This window comes from Pygoscelis adeliae, unplaced genomic scaffold (genome assembly GCF_000699105.1).
Source record: "Pygoscelis adeliae isolate BGI_AS28 unplaced genomic scaffold, ASM69910v1 Scaffold407, whole genome shotgun sequence".
Lineage (NCBI taxonomy): Eukaryota > Metazoa > Chordata > Aves > Sphenisciformes > Spheniscidae > Pygoscelis > Pygoscelis adeliae.
In genome coordinates this window covers 46,265-64,020 of record NW_008825251.1, presented here as the reverse complement: position 1 = coordinate 64,020, position 17,756 = coordinate 46,265, and the positions used below count along the sequence as shown (strand labels likewise).

Genomic DNA, 17,756 nt, shown 5'->3' with positions numbered 1-17,756 from the left:
CAGGGCCTCCTCTTCCTCTGCAGAAGCAGAACTGGGGACTTTTGCAGCTCTTTACATCTATTAATCATTATTTCCTGATCCTCTGATGTGCAGTGGCCCATGGAGGGGCAAAATGCAGCCATCCTTGAGAGTGGGAAAATTACGGTGCCATACCCCAGGACACAGAGTAGGAAGAACAAGCATAAACATGGATACCAAGCAGGCACTAATGTATTCATCTGCCAAAGCCCTAGCTGCTCTGCAGAATTCCAGATTTCTCATTTGTGCTCTTAGCTTTCCATGCCTGTTGCTGCCAACTCAAGCTCTTAATGCATTTCCTTGGGGGCTTTGTTTTGCTGTAGAGGCAGGTCACTGTAAGCCTTATGAACTTTAGTTTTTGACTTTGGGCTCTGTCAGTCATACACAGCCTGGAGACAGAAAGGAGTTTTTCCAAGTGGCAGGGCTTTCAGAGACAGTCTGAGCACTCATGTTCCAGGTGGTATGATGTCCTCCAAGTGCAGCAGAGGGTTTATATCAGTTTCCCAGCGTTTCTAGACCTCCATTCCAGTTTGCTTGGGCTTGCTCATCCTTCTCCACACCTCCTTGCAAGTCAAGATTTGCAGAGGCTTGGGATATGGTCCTCACCCAGATACTGTGTCAGCATCACTCGTACTCGTCTCCCCTGGTCCTGTAGTGCAGGTGTCCTCTGCGCATCTGCTGCTTTGTTCGAATTAATCTGCATTAGGGGTGTTACCTTGCTTGTGCCGTAATTTGTAATAATTCATATTAAAATTCATTATGTAAATAACAAAAAGAGGGGAGGTGCCACCCCAGAGCAGAGTAACCAAGCACAGCAAGCAGCATCTTATGGATCCCTCATGCAGACAAACCTCCAGGCTCCTTTTCAGGGCCACATTCCTGTGCCAAGGTCCATCAACTTTTTGATGGCTTGGAGACCTTTTAATTATTTTAATTACTGACACTACCAAGGGAAAAAAACCCTACCACCACCGTGACCTTCAAGCTGTTGGTTGTTTTTACTCTGCGGACAGCTGCAAACAGCTGTTTTCGCAATAAAATGCAGACTGCTCTCCTGTGGTCTTGCATTGCAGGAGTCCTGGTGCTGGGGACATGCCTACTCCCTCCCCTCAACGAGGTTTCCACTGAAGTGCTTCTTGCACATGCCACATATCATGGCACTGCAGGGGACAAGCAGCAACCTCCCACCATAGGAATGGGGCTCAGTGCATCCCACGGATGTGGGGAGGCAGCGAGGGCAGAGGGTGGCAGAGGGAGGTGTGGGGGCACCTCCGCTGCACCTGGGAGAAGGCATGGGATGCCGCAGCTGAGGCAGGAGCCTCCTGCTGCCATGTGAATGTCTCACTGTGCCCCGGCACCTTTCAGATGAAGATCAGTCAAGATGAGGAGAAGCAGCAGCTCTGCTCCCTTCAGGATCAACTGAAAATGGCATTGCAGCTGGAGCAGAAAGAGGTAAAGTCTGATCCTCCCTGCAAGGGAATGTGTGGTGGTGCCTGTAGAGGGCGGTGGGGGGGTGGGGGGTGGCACAGGGTCCCTGGCAGTCCCATGAGGACATGCTCTTGGTTGCCAGAGGTACTGATGGTGTAAGGCCTTGCTGCTATTTCTCTCCTTCTGCCAGGACCCTGGGAACAAACAGGCAGGGTACAATATGCACCAGCTGCAAGGAAACAAGCAGTATGGCACGGAGAAGTCGGGGACCCTCTTCAAGAAAAGCGATGGGTAAGCTGGGATCCAGCATGCCCCTTTCAATTGTGCGTTGGTGACCTGGGGCCAGAGCAGGACTCACTCAGACCAACCCCCTCTCCCTGGGGTGGCCACAGGGCAGACAAACGGGACAAGCATGCATGAAGGTGTGCTCAACACTATCCCAGCGCCCAACAGCTTTCAACACAGAGCTCCAGGCAGCTTGTGTCCGTCTTTTAGCTCTGAGGACATTCCTCTCCTGTGAAGCTGCCCAATGTCCTCTCAAGCCCTGTGAGCACTGGGGGCGAGGACCCCTGCACCCACCATGGGAAGCCAGAACCAGCTCCCCGTCTTTCCTTCCAGCAGGGATCCCACCGCCTTCATCCAACACCCCACGGTCTTGTGCTGGGAGGGACAGGGAAGGGTCGTTGCCTCTCCTCCTCTCCCAGGCACTCATTGCTTTCCAGAACCCCCTCCATCACCTCTGCTCCGGGATGAGGAGCCCTGACCCCTCCATCCTTCCTGGGTGGGAGACGCTCAGGGCTGCACTGGGGATTTATATACAGTCCCGGTGATATTTTTCTGCTCTCTTCTCCCTTCCCTCCCTTCCCAGTCCTGACCCATCCTTTGCCTTTCAGACCCCTCTGCCCTCACAGTTCAGTACTGGGCTCAGCTCCCTGACTGAGAATTAGGGGAAGGAGCAGAAATGTGGGGTGAATTAGACACAGTGTGAGTCAGTGCTGCCTTGGAAATGGCATTGTGGGCCAGAGGGGAGAGAGAGCCAGCAGCCATCCTGTGCCCCTCTCCCGGGAGCCAGACCCTGAGCTCCTGGAAGGCACTCCACTGTCTTTGGAAAGAGGATCATCTCCCACCAGTGCGTGGGAGGATGTTTGCTGGAAATCACAGGGGTCCTGCACTGGGAGACTTGCACACCTGGAAAGGACTGTGAAGTGTCCTAGAAAAAACTGAAACTGGACAGAAAATAATGAACTGGGGCTCAGGAGTCTCCTTCACTGCAGACTGAAGTTCAGTCTCTCCCCCCTTTCGGGTGTCCCACTACCACCTTTCCCCTGTGTTATGATCTGCCCTGAATGGCAAGCACGGGAAAGCCAGCCTGGGAGCAGTTTGGAGGTGATGGTCTTGAATGTTTGCTGTGGGCTTCTGCAAAGGGCTTTGTGCTCTGCTAGCAGGTCCTGCTGCCCTGATTGATGCTCTGCACCTGTATCACCTCCACAACAGCTGTGCTGCCTGTCCGTTCAAGCCTGTCTTATGCCATATGACAGGTCCTTCTCAGCCAAGAACAGACAAAGAGTGACAGACCCCATCCATGGCAGCCCAGCTGGCATGTCTGATGAGAGCTGTGGCCCCATGCTGTGCCTTGCATGGCTCTTGCATTTGCCAGCGCTGCGCTGCATTGCGCATCTGCTCCTCTGTGTGTGTGTGTCCTCTCAGCTCACCCTCCACTCATTTCCAGGTTGAGGAAAGTCTGGCAGAAGAGGAAATGCACCATCAGCAATGGCTACTTGACCATCTCTCACAGCATTGTAAGAACTGCTTCTTCCACTCTGCTCTACTCCTGCCTGGGAGCTGCTGCCCACCCCTGCAGGGTCTACAGACCCTGCCACTGTCAAGCATGCCAGTGGCTTCCTGGGGCTTGTCAGAGCCCTCATGCCTGCTGCTTGCCCTGCTGGGCTGCCCTGGCATAGGAGGCTTTCTGTTGAGACTTAAGTCCCTGCAACCCAAGAGAGCTTTAGACAAACATAGGAGGTCCTCATGTGCCTGTGGTCATGGAGGGGCATGAGCCTGGGGACCTGGCTCCAAGCATGGGGTGGCTGTTGGGAAAGAAAAGATCCGCGTTGCTATTTCTTGCATTGCTCCTGAAAGCAGAGCCAAAGACAAAGTGTTGGGCATAAGGTGGATCTATGGCTCTGCCTCCAGAGCCAGACAGTGCTCGTCACCACTGGACCACAGCCTTTCAATGCTTCCTCATTCTGCTTGTAGCTCAACTGCCCACCAGCCAAGCTGAATTTACTGACCTGCCAGGTGAAGCCAAACATGGATGACAAGAAATGCTTCGATCTGGTTTCCTGTGAGTGCTGGTGCCTGCCCTGTGGTTCCTCCAGGAAGGGCCTGGAGAGGCGGCAGTGCTTTGGACTCAGAGAGCCAATGCAGGCAGGGATGAGAGGAAGCTCTGCAGCTTTGGACCAGCTTGGGGGGATTACCCTGGGGAAATTGTGCCAGGAGGCAGCTCTGTTCAGGAGCAGTGATGCACACACAGAGTGAGATAGGCAGCACTGCCATGGGGCAGTGCAGGGTGTGTGGGGACCATGCAAATGTAGCTCCCGGGCTGCAGCTTAGCTAACACCAGCATCCGTCATTCCTGGTACAGAAGCAGGTCCCTTTGCCTGGGGTGCACTGGGGAGGGGCTGAGTGAGATGGAGGTGACTGTCACCTCAGCTGCCCGGGCTGGAGATTGCTCCCGGCTCTGCTGAGCCCAGCTCAGGCATGTTGTGCCCTGCCATGAGCCTGGCAGGTGACATGGATGAGCGGGGTGCCTAGAGGAGACCAGCTCTGTGTGTTTCAGACAATCGCACATACTGCTTCCTGACAGAGGACGAGCAGGACTGTGTTGCGTAAGTACTGCCAGCACCTCGCTGAGGACCAAAAAATGCTCCTCTGGCTGCCGATAAGGAGCCAGCTCTTTGGCTAATTGAGCAGCATGTCGCAGCCCATTGTTCAATGCCCTTCCCACCCTGACTGTCCCAGTCACTCCGGGGGGGCCTGGCCAGCTGCAAGCAGGACATGGAACTTGGTGAAGGCTTCTGGCACCCAGTTTGCTGCTGGAGTCCTGTGCAGGACCTTTGTGTGAGGTGGCTGCTGTGCAGGCTGGGGCAGAATGGGATCTCCCCCACAGCAGTGGGACGAGCCCTGCTGCCCTCCTCACCCTGCAGCCTGAATGCAGCCACACAGGACCCCGCGCCTAAGCCACTTTCTGCCTGTGCAGCTGGGTGTCTGTCCTCAGCAACAGCAAGGAGGAGGTGCTGAACGTGGCCTTCAGTAAGGCACAGGGCAGAGGGGAGAGCAGCCAGGAGGAGTTGACCTGGGCCATCATTGAGGAGGTCAGAGGCATGCCTGGGAACAGGGAGTGCTGCGACTGCTTGGCCCCAGGTGAGAGCCAGCCCATGGCCGTGGGGCCGCCGTGCTTCCTCGCCCCTGGACAGGCGCCCTGCCCTCCGCAGCATCCAGCTCCTGGAGACCCGCAGGCATCTGGGGTCTTGCCCTTCCCCTCTGTCCTGCTGTGGAGCTTGTGCCCTGGGGTGGTGGTGGGGCCGGCGGGGAGGACAGGCAGGAGATGTGCATGAGCCTGGCAGTCTTGTCTCTACAGATCCCACTTGGCTTTCCATTAACTGGGGCATCCTGATCTGCATCAAGTGCTCTGGGATTCACAGAGAGATGTGCATCTCTCCTGCATCCAGTCACTGTCTCTGGACAAGCCGGCAACCTCCGAATTACTGGTAGGATGCTGCTGGTGTGCTCTGTCCTCAAGTCTCCCCCTGCTTCTGCTGTGGCTTTCCTGAAACTAAGTTAATTCAGTGGGTTTTTCACCTGTTAAATTGACACATACCCACCTGTAATTCCCAGGGTTTAGTGGTTATTGTGGCAGGAATTGTCATCTTCAAGGAGGAGAGGGTGGAGTCATTTCACTGTTGCTGGGTCACCCGTCTCCCTCAGTCCTCTTTCCCCATCTGTGTCTCCTGGTGCAGGGGAGCTATGGGGCAGGGCCAAGCTTGAACTGGGGTAGAGCAGAGTGTGGGGCACACAGGGGGTTGGAGACCTTGCAAGGGGCTGTTTTAGGGCCACGATGCTCCAGTTACTCATGGGTTTGGTAGGGCTGTGATGGGAGCTGCTGGCAGCTGGTGGGCATCAGGGCAGGGGATGGGAGTATTTGGCAGCGATCATTCCTTGCCCAGGTCTGAGCCCAGGGGTCAGCTCTGGGATTGGTTGCATTGCTGGAGTTGGGAGATCTCAGCAGTAGGAGTCAGGGCAGAGTCTCCAGCCATTGGGCACACACATCCTGGCACCCCTTGACATCCCCTCGATACTTGGTCAGGATCTCAGCCTGGAGCTCCCTCTCCTGCTGCCATGCATGTAGAGCTGCTGCATGTCCCATGTTACCTCTAGCTTGGCTGTTTTGCAGCTGGCGAGGAATATGAGCAACTCTGGCTTCAATGATGTCATGGAAGCGAATATCCCCAGCTTTTCCCTGAAGCCCACAGTGCACAGTGACATGTGAGTTGCTCCGCAAGAGCTGCTTTTTGTGGGAGGTTAGATACGGGACCCTCACCCATGGTTACACGCTCTGCGGCTCCCTGCAGTGACCAGGCACCTGGCACTGCCCGATCTCCTCCCCAGACTGTAACTTCTCTTTAAAAGAAATTTCATCAAGTCCAGCAGGAAAGGTTTGATAGAGAGAAGAAGAGTGAGGAAGAGCCAGCAGGACAGCTCAAGGATTGGCCTTGAGGTCAGGACAGGGATTGAGGAATTGGTGCTGGAAAGGGAAAGACAAGAAGTGAAATAAGTGGAGCTGCCAGGCAGGACGACTCTGGCTGCACATCAGCAGGGCAGGGAAGGGCAGGAGGGTGGAATGGGACAGGGACAGGGACTTGTGCAGTGCAGAGCAGTTCACTGTGTCCAGTGACTGGGGCCCAGGGCCGGTGGGATCAGCATAGGCATCAAGCAAAGATCTGCTGAGGATGTGGGAACCCCCATCCTTCATCCCAGAGTGCCCCAGCCTCCAGGCGCTGCAGAGGACATGGGAGAGCTGGGGTGGCGTGGCTAGTACCAGCAATAGCTGGGGGCTTCTCCAGGTCTTAATGCTATAAACCTGGGATGCAGCAGAGCTCTTAGGGAGCTTATTGTCAGGGGCCGAGGGGACTTTCAGGAGACTGGAGACCAGGCAGACCAGGCACGATCAGGTTCCATTACAGGCATGTGAGTCCTGACTAGGGCACTGTTTAGACAGTGTGGACCTACCCTGCAGTGAATAGGTGGATAAGGAACTGCACTTGGCAGGGAGAGAGCAGCAGAGAGCTGGGGGAGCAGGAAAATACAACTAGAACAACATGGTCAAGGTTGCCAGATACACCCTTCCGCTTGGATGCTGGGGAAAGTGAAACTGCGTGAAATTAATAATTCAGCTCTTCCTCAATGGCCTTTTCTGTTTGGAGCACTCCTTCACCCCTGGGGCACCTGCGGCCACCCCAGATCCTCTGGCTAGTCACCACTTCTGCTGTTCTTGACCTCTCCAGGGGGAGAGACCCAGCTTACTTGGTCAGTCCTTGTCTGGAAGCTGTTCCTGACCCGTGGATACTCTCAGCCAGTTCATGCCATGTGGTGTTTCCCAGTCCTTGAGATTTCTGCTCCTTCCCCTAATTCTCACAGTCAGGGAGCTGAGCCCAGTACTGAACTGTGAGGGCAGAGGGGTCTGAAAGGCAAAGGATGGGTCAGGACTGGGAAGGGAGGGAAGGGAGAAGAGAGCAGAAAAATATCACCGGGACTGTATATAAATCCCCAGTGCAGCCCTGAGCGTCTCCCACCCAGGAAGGATGGAGGGGTCAGGGCTCCTCATCCCGGAGCAGAGGTGATGGAGGGGGTTCTGGAAAGCAATGAGTGCCTGGGAGAGGAGGAGAGGCAACGACCCTTCCCTGTCCCTCCCAGCACAAGACCGTGGGGTGTTGGATGAAGGCGGTGGGATCCCTGCTGGAAGGAAAGACGGGGAGCTGGTTCTGGCTTCCCATGGTGGGTGCAGGGGTCCTCGCCCCCAGCCATGGCAGTGCTCACACTTTAAATGCATGAAAGTCAAGTTCTTGTTTAATTATGTAACTGCAGGAGAGGAAGCTTTAAGAAAACCACAGTGTTTTGTAAGAGTTATTATGAATGCTGCTGCAGAGGAGTTTGGGGAATGGGACAGAGAGAGGAAAGATGCTAAACTGCCTGGCAGGTCTGAAGGAGAGAGAGGGAAGGTGGCTGGGGCAGTGGGAGAGGAGGGCGGTGGCCCCGGGATGCTCACTGGGTTGCTCTGTGGCCCCTAACTCTCTTTCAGCTGGTCTCTGCCAGGGCCTTTCGGAAAAATTTCATCATTTCCAAGTATGTCAAGAAGAAATACGCCAAGAGGAGCCCTGCTACTCAGTGCTCCAGCCTCCCAGAAGCTGTCAAGCATAAGGACATATTTTCTTTGCTCCAAGCATATGCGGAGAACGTGGATTTGAACGAGCCTGTGCTGGCACCTCTGCAGGTATGGCCACCTGTCCTGTGAGCCCGTATGGCAAACAGCTTTGCCATCACCTCTCCAACCTGTCCATAAGGGTCCCCGTGCCTGGGAGGGAACAGCATTTTCTGGTGAAAACTGTACTTTCTGTGAGCCGGGAGCAACAGGCAGACTTGAGCAGGGTGAGGAACATCACAGAAGAGAGAGGTTTTCTGGCTGTGACCCCACAGCCCTCCTCGTGCTGTGTGTGTGGGGGCCAGAAGTCATAACCACAAGCCCAAGGCTTTCCAAAGGCCAATTTTTAAGTGAGATTTACTTGCAAACTTCTGAACGGATTTTCTCAGGATATCCAAGTCTCACTGTAGGCTGAAAAATCAGGGCAGCATTTTTTCCTGCAAAACTGCAGCATGGGTCCTTGCTGTAAGTGCAAGAAGAGAGCGCAGCCCTAACCCTCAGAGCTGCGGGCATGCTGCCGTGCCACCCCCTCTGTTGCCAAGGACACCAGTGGGTGTCCTCCAGAGTAAAACCGAAGGAGTAAAATGCTGCAGTGAGCAAGAAGCACCGTCAGTATGGGATGTCTTGGGACAAACTGGCAAGCGAGAAGCAGCTCCACAGGGAGCAGCCGTTGCATACCCTGGGGTTCTGGTGAGATCGTGGACTTGGCAAAGTTCAGCTGCTGGTCTGAGGAGAAAAGTCACCTTTGGTTGCCTCAGTTTCTAAATGTGAAAAGGGGATGATTGATTCTTCTTCATGAAGCCATGAGCCATGGCTCTATGCATGTTAACTAGGTTCTCACCAGCCTTGGTGGCCATGACTCTGAAGAGACAGACAAACCTGTTCATCTCTCAAGGATTTTAAATGTGTAAGGAGGGTCCCTAAAGGACAATGCTCCTATCTGTGGTGGTGGTGCGGGCAGACACAGTCTCATCCTTGCTGTATTTTTCTTGGTTACAGGAACCTGGGGAGACCATTCTCCACCTGGCAGTGCTGTTGTCTGATCGAACCTCTTTGCATATCGTAGATTTTCTTGTCCAGAACAGGTAAGCTCATGACACCCAGTCAGCTTGTCATGGCTAAGCCATGCTAGTGAAAGGTGCAAGACTGATGATCTTCTCCAAAATGCTCCCAAAAAAGAGAAGAATCATCAGGGCAGGCCTCCCAGCAAACATGCCTTGGGATGGGCTTGGGGTAACTATCCCTAGATCAGAGGCGCCTTGGGTTCCCTCGTCTCCTCTGGGTTGAGGTGTGACATTGGTGGTGACCGTATCTTCTTTGGGCAAGGTGGGAAGAAGGACATGTGTGCCAGCACCAGGCAGTGTTTGCTGTGGCTTGGGCCGGTGGCTCTTCCCAAGGGTGCTGACATTATCCACCCTCTGCTGCAGCGGGAGCCTGGCAAAGCGGACGGTGGAGGGGAACACACCACTTCACTACTGCTGCTCTCACAACAAACCTGAGTGTGTCAAACTGCTGCTGAAGGCCAAAGCCAACATTGCCATCAGTGAGTGGCCGCGGGACCCCCACCCCATGCACACACAGGATGTCTTCTCAGCTTTTCTCTGGAAACACCTCCTTAGCCTTGCTGAAGTGCTCAGCAGTGCTTGTCTGCGTCTGGAGAGAGGTGGGTTGATGACGGTGTTGGGTGGGGCCCCTACCCGTGCAGTGACAGCCTCAGCCCCAGGCTTTTCTCCACGGGTCCAGTGAGGTGCCCTGCTCTGACACTGCTCTTGGCTGGCTCTCCAGGCTCAATGGTGTTCACAAGCTGGTTTGGGGTGCACGTGGTCCTCCGTGAGTGGGTTGACCATATCTCAGAGGTTCCTGCTCTCGGCAGCGTGGGACAGAAGTGGTGGCTTTGCTCTCCAGCCCAGAGCAGGGGATGCTCCTCTCTGCTCCCTAGGGAGGAACCAGCTTGCTCTAGGGTGCTCCTGACCCCAGGGAGCTCATGCCTCTGCCCCACTTCATTTGTCCCCCTCTCAGGTGGGCAGCCACAGGCCTGCCTGTGACTGGCAGCTCCATGGTGGGACTGCGCTGGAGTGGGCTCACCGAGCTGGCAGAGCCCAGCAAGGCAACCACTGCCTGAGCTGCTCTTCCACATGAAGCACATGAACAGCAGGAGCTGAAACAGGCACTTAACTCATTTTCAAAGCCAACGCTGCAATGCTGGAGAGCAGGTGGGAAGGCTGCCAAAGTGCTGGTTCAGATACAGTGTGGGCTGGTGCTCTGGAGCCCAGATCACAGCTCCAACCATTTATACTGCCCATGAATCTCCTCTTCACAACACAGAAGTGAGCTTTAAAACTAGGATCCTGGGTGAAATGGGAGAGCACAAATGTATCCATCATCAGCATCAGCCGAGCTGGTAGGTGCATTGAGCCTTGCCTCCTGAGATGCTCCCATTTCCTGCTCCAGGCAACGTGGTGGCAGCCCCTCGGATGGCAGAGAAAGTGCGATGGGGTGGCAGAAGCTGGGTGCATGTCCTCCAGTCGCACAGTGATTTGGCAGCCAAATTTCTCACTGCCTCGGCCATGCCCAGCACAGCCGTGCCTGATCTGTCTTTACTGACTACTACTGGTACCTCAAGCATTTTGAGTAGCAGGCATCAGGACACACGTATCAGGTCTGGCCAAAGCTCCCTGCAGTGACACAGAGGACAAGGGATCCCGGTTATGGAGTCCTGCTCTGGTTTTATAGCCTTTAGGCTCTGGCAGTGCCCGAGCTCTTCTGTCCCTCTATCTTGTCCCATCTCTGTGATTCATCAGGATTTACTTGTGCTCCTTTCTCTCCTTATCTGGATGTCTCAGAGCCTGCCCTCTTCTTCATCTTCCCACCACCATCTCTTAACGGCCTGAGCCTTTGTTTTGGTCTGGGTTTAGGTTGTCCCTTCTTTTAGGCTTATTTGTCCCCAGATACCCTGAACTCAGCATTGCTCTTCAATTCGCTGAACACAGGGCAGGCTTGAGGTGTTCAAAGCTTCCGTTTCCCACCCACAGCTAATGAAGCAGGAGAGACGGCCCTGGATGTTGCCAGGAAGATGAGACATTCCCTGTGTGAAGAGCTGGTAAGACACCATGTCTCATCACCCCTCTGGTTTTGGGACATGTCCTAGTGGCAAAGAGCAGTGGGAGACTCGCACCCATGTGGACGCGTCCTCTAGGGTCACCCACGCCCTCAGCATCTCCAGTGCCAGTGTGGGATGCAGAGGAGAGTGCGGAGGGGTCCAGTGGGCGCTGACTCTGCTGGCGTGGGGTCCCTCAGGGCAGAGCGGTTTGGGACAGGCCAGGCAGGGGTCGCGCCATGCCTGGGCAGGGGGACCTGGAGCTGTACTGAGGCTGCATGGGATGAGCGCATCTCTTCAGCGAGTCCAAGTCTTGCTTGTGCCATGTCCTGATTTGTGTGCTTGGAGACCATCGCAAAACTCCCTTGCTGCTGGGAAGCACTGCTCACAGCTTGCAGACATTGCCCTGACGGGTGGGTGGTTGGAGATGGGGCCAGCAGCTGCCTGTGGGGCTGGTGGGGCAGGACAGGGCTGGTGGGTCCTCAGGGAGCTCCTCTGTGCCCCAGCTGCTGCAGGCCCAGGGCAATCAGTTCAATCCCAATGTCCATGTGGAGTATGAGTGGTGGCTGGGCCAAGATGACATGTATGAGAGTGATGAAGACCTGGATGAGAAGGTGAGAGCCTGACAGGCTCTGGTTTGGGGCCACACGTGCCACCGCTGCCCCTGCTCACACTGCGCTGGAGTGGGTGCTCCTGTACCTGCCCAGCCATACCCACTGCGTCTAACCCGCAAATATCCCTTTCCCAGCTGGGTCCTGTGAAGAGGGGGTCTGCCCGTTCCCGGAGCTGCTACCACCTCCCTGCTGCTGCCATCAGGACAGAGGCAGCAGGGGCAGCGCCCTGGGGGGGCTAGCCGGACACCTGCCCCCCACCGGTCACCCACCTCCACAGCCTGGACATACCACCAGCCCCCTCCTACGTGCCTCCAATCCTGCCCCAGCAGGTAAATCCAGGTGAGAGCCTGCGGCAGGGTCCTGCAGGGGCTGGCAGGGTGAGCTGCTGCTGCTGCAGCCTGGCTCCATTGGCAGAGGGTGGTCTGGGAGGGAGCTGGGCCCCCGACGGGGTGTGAGGGGTTGCCTGGTGCCCTACGGCACCCTTCTGTCCTCTGCTCCTTGAGGGACGAAGGCTGGCTTGCACTGGCTGGTCTGTCCTAGCACTGATCCCTGCTTTGAAGAGCAGTGCAGCATATGCTCGTCCTTGGAGCCCCTAGGCTGGTGCTGTTAGGATGTGCCATCCCCTCCCAAATGCTGCTGCTGTTGGGAGAGGCAGAGGAGCACATCTTTAGAGACAGGGCTGGGAAGACAAAGCTGCTGGCAGAAACAGCATCATCATCTCAGTTCTGCTTCTTAGCAAGACTGGCTCCCACCGTCCTTGCCCAGCCTTCCCATGGTGTGTCCCACCTCCAACAGCCACCCTGCTTTCTGGGAGACTCACGAAGTCGTGCCTGACTTCCCCTCTGCTGGTCCCAGGTCTGCTTCCAACCTGATGCATTTCTCAAATCAGAGCTGCAAGCAGAGAAAAGAAAATCCCTGCCCACGCATTTGTGCCCATTCTTCCCTGGAGGTTCGCCCCAGGAGCCCTGCTCAGTGCCAGCTTGCTGCTGACTTCTGATCTGTTCTTTCTCTGTGTTTAGTTCCCCAGAGGGCATATCCACCTTTCCTTACCAGCTCATCCGTCTTTGCTGAGGACACAAGAAGCAGGAGGAGCCCACCCCTGCCTCTGAGCATCAAGCACAAACACACATCCTCGGAGCCGGTGCCTTGGGTACTGCTCAGCCAGCCTGACCAGCCTGGCTTCAGGTAATGAAAGGACAGGCTCAGAAGGAGCAAGGAGCCAGACCACACTGGTGGGAAGGACGTGCTGGAGGTCTGCATTCCAGCACCCGCACTAGGTCAGGTTGGCCGTGGCTTTGTCTGGCTGAGCCTCATTCATGGATCAGGCTCATGAGGCCTCATTTGGACATGGGCTGGGAGAGCTGTGGGAGCTGCGGCACTGGATGGCATGCCCACAGCCAAGCACAATGGTGGCTCCCTGCACCCTGGCTGTTAGACACCGGTGCCTCCAAGGCAGGGTTATTCTGGGGTTTGCTGGGCTGTTGGAGATGCTGAATTTGGAGAAGGGAATGGCTCCATCCCTGTCTTTCAGTGGATTTGTTTCTACGGGTGCCCCGTGGCAGAAGGATGTCCCCTCTCTGCACCCAGGCAGGGTGGCAGGCTGGGGGCTGAGGCAGTGGCTCACCCTTGACAAAGGGGTGACCACTGCCAGGAGCAATCCCATGTGTTCCGGGATGGAGGTCTGGCCAGCTGGAGCCTCCAGGTGCCTCTAGGAAACAGCCTCATCGCAGCAGAGCTCAGCAGCTTGGGGAGCATGGGTGGGACGAAGGGTGCCAAGCGCATGACCCATGGCAGCTGCATCCTTCCCCTGGTGCTGGCAGCTCTTGGGGCACCTTGGAGCTGCACAGCCCATCTCCCATCTCCTGGTAACACGTCTCACCCCAGCCTCCACTGTATGTCCTTCTGCTTCCTGGCCACGTCCCCTTCCCCTGCTGCCACTCTCCGCCCCATCCCCAGTCCCTCCCCTTTCCAGCTCCCAGACTGATGGGGTGCTTGTTGCCCATGCTGTACCATGGAGGAGAACCACGCTGCACCATGTTGCCTGACAGTGGTGGTTGTCCACCCGTGACGAAAGGTGGGAGGAGATGACCAGCCTGATTGTGTCATAGGTGCCCTGAAAGCCATGGACCCCCTCTGCACACCTGGCTCCAGCAAAGTGGGACAGCCTGGCCCACACCAATCCCTCCAGGAGCCAGATCCATGTTCTGGCCGTGCCCAGGATGTCCCACCTCTTCTTCCTTGGAGGAGCAGTTTGGTAGGTGGCCAGTGGCCAGAATCAGCTCAGCTCAGCTCCCACATCTGCCCATATTTATCACTTTTGGTTTTGAACTGAGCTGGAATTGGCCCCAGGAGCTTCTCCTCCCAGCACTTCTGCTGTGACTCCCTGGCATTGGTATCTCCCTGCTAGGTGCTGGGAATGCTACCAAAATCCCCATAAGGCTCCATTGCCTTTTGAGGGAAGCCTTGTTTATGATTTCAGGTTGTTGGCAGCAGGGTGCAGGCTACCAAAATCCCCATAAGGCTCCATTGCCTTTTGAGGGAAGCCTTGTTTATGATTTCAGGTTGTTGGCAGGTCAGGGTGCAGTTTTGGACAAGGACAAGTGTGCAGTGTCCACACTGGCCCTGCCTCTCCATGCTCCAGGGGACACCGTTCTCCCCAAGGACACTGTGCAGAGGCAGAGCCCTTTCGTTAGGGGGACATTGCTTGGGTTGCTTGGTCTTGGGGTTGTGCTGAGCAGCACTGCTGACTCCTCACACAGAGCTGCCCTGAGAGAACCAGGACCCCAGACAGTGCAACTGCACATGCCTCAGTCCTGGGGCAGAGGAGCAGGTGCCCCTGGAAGGATGCTCCAGCAGAAGGTGGTGTCTTCTGGATCCCTGTCCCGCCCAAACTCCCAGCAGGTGACCTGCCACCTCTGCCCTCCCTCTGCACAAGAAACCTCCCAGTCTCTCATCCTTGCTCCTCACATCTATCTTTGCCAGGGGCTTTAGGATCAAGACACTAGAGCTATTTTAGTTTGTGTCTGACAAAGCCTGACGATGCTCTCTCCTGCTTGCAGAACAGACTGCTGCTCCACAGGGTCCGTGCTCTCTATGACTGCAATGCTGATCAGGAAGATGAGCTGACTTTCCACACAGGCAAGATCATCGTAGTGTCTGAAAAGGAGAACAGCAACTGGTGGGTGAGTGAACCTGCATATGCTGACTGGTGCTGGAATGTGCATGATCCCCTCTCCTTCCATCTCTTGCCTCTGTTCCATGACTGTTGCACCCATTGTCATCTCCTGCTCTGCATCTGTCTCACCATCTTCCATTTTTTTCTTGGCAACCAAAGGCAGCTGTTATGAGGCCAGTTCCTCACCCCCCCCAAACACCCCTGTGCCATACTCACCGCTCCTTTTCCTTCCTTTCTCCTTCTCCCTGCAGAAAGGGTGGATTGAAGGACAGCCTCACAAGCAAGGTGTCTTCCCCGCTTCATTCATTCACGTGCTCAATGAGTAGGAGTTGCTTCAATTCAAGAAGGAAGATCTGATCAGCTGCTTAAAATGTAAGTCCCCAAGCTCTGTCTGCACCAAGGGCCCTGGGGATGAGCAGGCTGGGAGCACCAGCTCACTTGGTGCTGCCTCCCTCACCTCTGCTGGCCCAGCATCCCTGTCCCCCCAGCCCACTCCTCTGATGGGCTACTGGCAGTGCCAGGCAGTCCCAGAGGATCCCTTGGCCAGGCAAAGGGAGAGAACACAGCAACCTACATACTCCACAGATGTGCTCCTGCCTCAGCCACATCCCCATGCAGCAAACAGCTCTGGTGCACTCTGCTGCCAAATGTCCGGCTCCTCCTTGCCCTGCCCACACTGCCAAGTCCCGTGGTGCTCCCTGCTGTGCTAGTGCTAATGGAAATGATGGTAGAGTGGAGCAGAGCTGTGCCCTGCAGGGCTCTGGAGCTGCAAGTGGAGCCGTGCTGGCATGCAAACCCCTTGGAAAGAGACTTCTGCTGCAGGCTGAGCACGCTGGGAGCTTGGAAATGCAAATAAGTGCTGTGGAGCCAGCACCACCATGAGCCTGTGCTGTCCCTGATTCCTCCCACCCAGGTTTCACTGTTTGTGCTCCATGAAACGTGCTCTGTGGCAGCTCAGGGCATTGCTCCTTTTGTGCCTGGCCCCCCCAGATTGCTGGAGAGGTGGAGAGGCCCTTTGAGCCTGCTGCAAATAAATACCGGCTCTTCAGTGCTCTGTATTTTGCAGGGCTGTTCTAGTTTGAGTTTCTAGATCCTTCCTCTTCGCCGCTCTCCCTCAGGCACCAAACTTCCTTGCAGGCATCAGAGCAAAGAGGGCTGACCTCCCCTTGGGTAAAATTACTCACAATTCAGCTTGCATGGCTTTTCTCCACTGGCTGTGTTTTTCCAGTTGCCAAGGCACATTTCACAGCCTTTCTCTGTCCTCTGTGAGCCAAAATCCCATCCAGGTGAGGAAAAGAATCCAGCTGGTGAGGTGCTGGATGCACGAGGCTGTTGAGACCTCTGTTGCTGGTGTCAGTGTTGGCAGAAGTTGAGCTATCCCAGCAGGACACGTAGGGGCAGGAGGGCAGTTCCACTCCAGGCAACTTCTCCCATGTTCAGAGGAATATTTTAATGATGAATTTCCTGATTTGGCCCTGGGAACATGGCTAGGGCACTCGGCTCCAGCGGGACTGGTGGCCACCACGGTGCTGGGCTGTATGGGAGGGCTGTGCCAGGATACCAGGGTGGTGGGCACCGCCAGAGGAGGGACAGCAGCCCTGACCTCACTGTGCGACTCACCGCGAGGCTCTGTTCTCCCCCACGTCACGGCGCCACACTTCCTCTTCGTTGCAGCTTGCAGCGAGCACTGGTGAGGCCACCAAGCCTGGGAGCATCAACGTCACCTGGCCCTGCTCAGCGGCGCTTCCTCCAAGGAGGTGAGGGTCCCCAGGGACAGCTGGCTGGGGACCAGGAGGTTGCTACACTGTGAGGGCCTCTTTCCTGTCTGCGGGGCTGGGGAGCTCCTGGTGCTGTCCCTTGGGGCTGAGCAGGGATGGGGACAGGTCTGTGGCCACGGGGTGCAGCCCAATGCAGCAACCACATAGCTGCAGCACGGTGGCTTGTGGCCGATGGCACTGGGCTGGGGAACCCCAAGATGAGGGCACCCCTGGGCGCAGGGCCAGGGGGTTGTTTCAGCCACCATGGGGGTGCAGGGGGAGAGGTCCCGTACACGGAGCAGGGTCTATGCATGGGCACAGGCGGGGAGGTGGGGCTGCTCAACCCTGCCTGTCCAGGGCCCTGGCCTCCTCAGTGATGGGCAACTGCAAATAGCTTCATGAAATATTCACTGCGCTGCCTGAGTTCCCTGGCTCTGGGCTTAATGGAGCTGCGATGGTGATGGCCATGCAGCTGCCAGCCAGCTCATCCCCTTCCATGGGCTGCAGCTTAATAACCCCCGAGGCTCTATGAGTGCCCGAATCAGCCTGGGAGACTGCTGGGTCCTGCCCCGACCGGCATGTCAGATGGATGCTCTTCACTTCCATGTTGGCAAATGCTCCTGGCTGCTGCAGGAGGGCAAAAGACTAAGTCATGGGGATCCACCACTGCCAGCTGGGAGAGCGTTGGGGGCCCCCTGAGCCTGTGGGGCAAAGAGCCAGCATTTCGTGGCCACTTCCTGCTTGGGAGCACCCACATCTGCATTTCCGGCGCACTGGTGGTGGCTTGTTTGTGCTTCCCTTCAACAAGAGGTGACGGTTCAGTTACTTTTTGAAAGGGTAGGCTTGCAGGGGAGCACGACCCACTGCAGCCACCTGGGATCGTCCAGCCCCCTGCGCCCCCAACATCTCTCGTCTCTGCTTGTTGCTCGGATCCTCAGGAGCAGCAGTTTTGCTGTCAGGTACACGTCCTGCAGGTCAGATTTGAGTGCAGCTGGTTGGATACCACAGCAAGCAGGTACGTCTGTGCTGCAGGAGCCGCAGAAAATGGTTAATGTGGAGAAATGAAGCCGGTGCTGACCTATGGGCCCCATGTCAGCTCCCAGGGGACTGGGGGAAGCACAGCGTGCTGCTGTGAGGATAGGAGAGGTTTTCTCTTCTTCAGCTTTCCCAGTACAAAGCCGCCCCCCCC

At 56.2% G+C, this 17,756-nt stretch overlaps 1 protein-coding gene across 1 annotated transcript in view; it reads left to right on the top strand.

Annotated features, from left to right (window-relative positions):
• LOC103921370 (arf-GAP with SH3 domain, ANK repeat and PH domain-containing protein 2-like) overlaps nucleotides 1-15,136 on the top strand; it is a 29,214-nt gene extending 14,078 nt beyond the window's left edge. The window contains 20 exon segments of the mRNA XM_009329318.1: nucleotides 1,384-1,470; nucleotides 1,637-1,737; nucleotides 3,176-3,245; nucleotides 3,703-3,790; nucleotides 4,286-4,334; nucleotides 4,706-4,869; nucleotides 5,087-5,155; nucleotides 5,158-5,216; nucleotides 5,900-5,991; nucleotides 7,819-7,996; nucleotides 8,924-9,009; nucleotides 9,352-9,467; nucleotides 10,957-11,024; nucleotides 11,528-11,635; nucleotides 11,770-11,974; nucleotides 12,655-12,820; nucleotides 12,913-12,917; nucleotides 13,744-13,889; nucleotides 14,695-14,817; nucleotides 15,062-15,136. Of these exon segments, the coding sequence (XP_009327593.1) occupies nucleotides 1,384-1,470; nucleotides 1,637-1,737; nucleotides 3,176-3,245; nucleotides 3,703-3,790; nucleotides 4,286-4,334; nucleotides 4,706-4,869; nucleotides 5,087-5,155; nucleotides 5,158-5,216; nucleotides 5,900-5,991; nucleotides 7,819-7,996; nucleotides 8,924-9,009; nucleotides 9,352-9,467; nucleotides 10,957-11,024; nucleotides 11,528-11,635; nucleotides 11,770-11,974; nucleotides 12,655-12,820; nucleotides 12,913-12,917; nucleotides 13,744-13,889; nucleotides 14,695-14,817; nucleotides 15,062-15,136 (2,055 nt within the window).
• The last annotated feature ends 2,620 nt before the right edge of the window (nucleotides 15,137-17,756 follow it).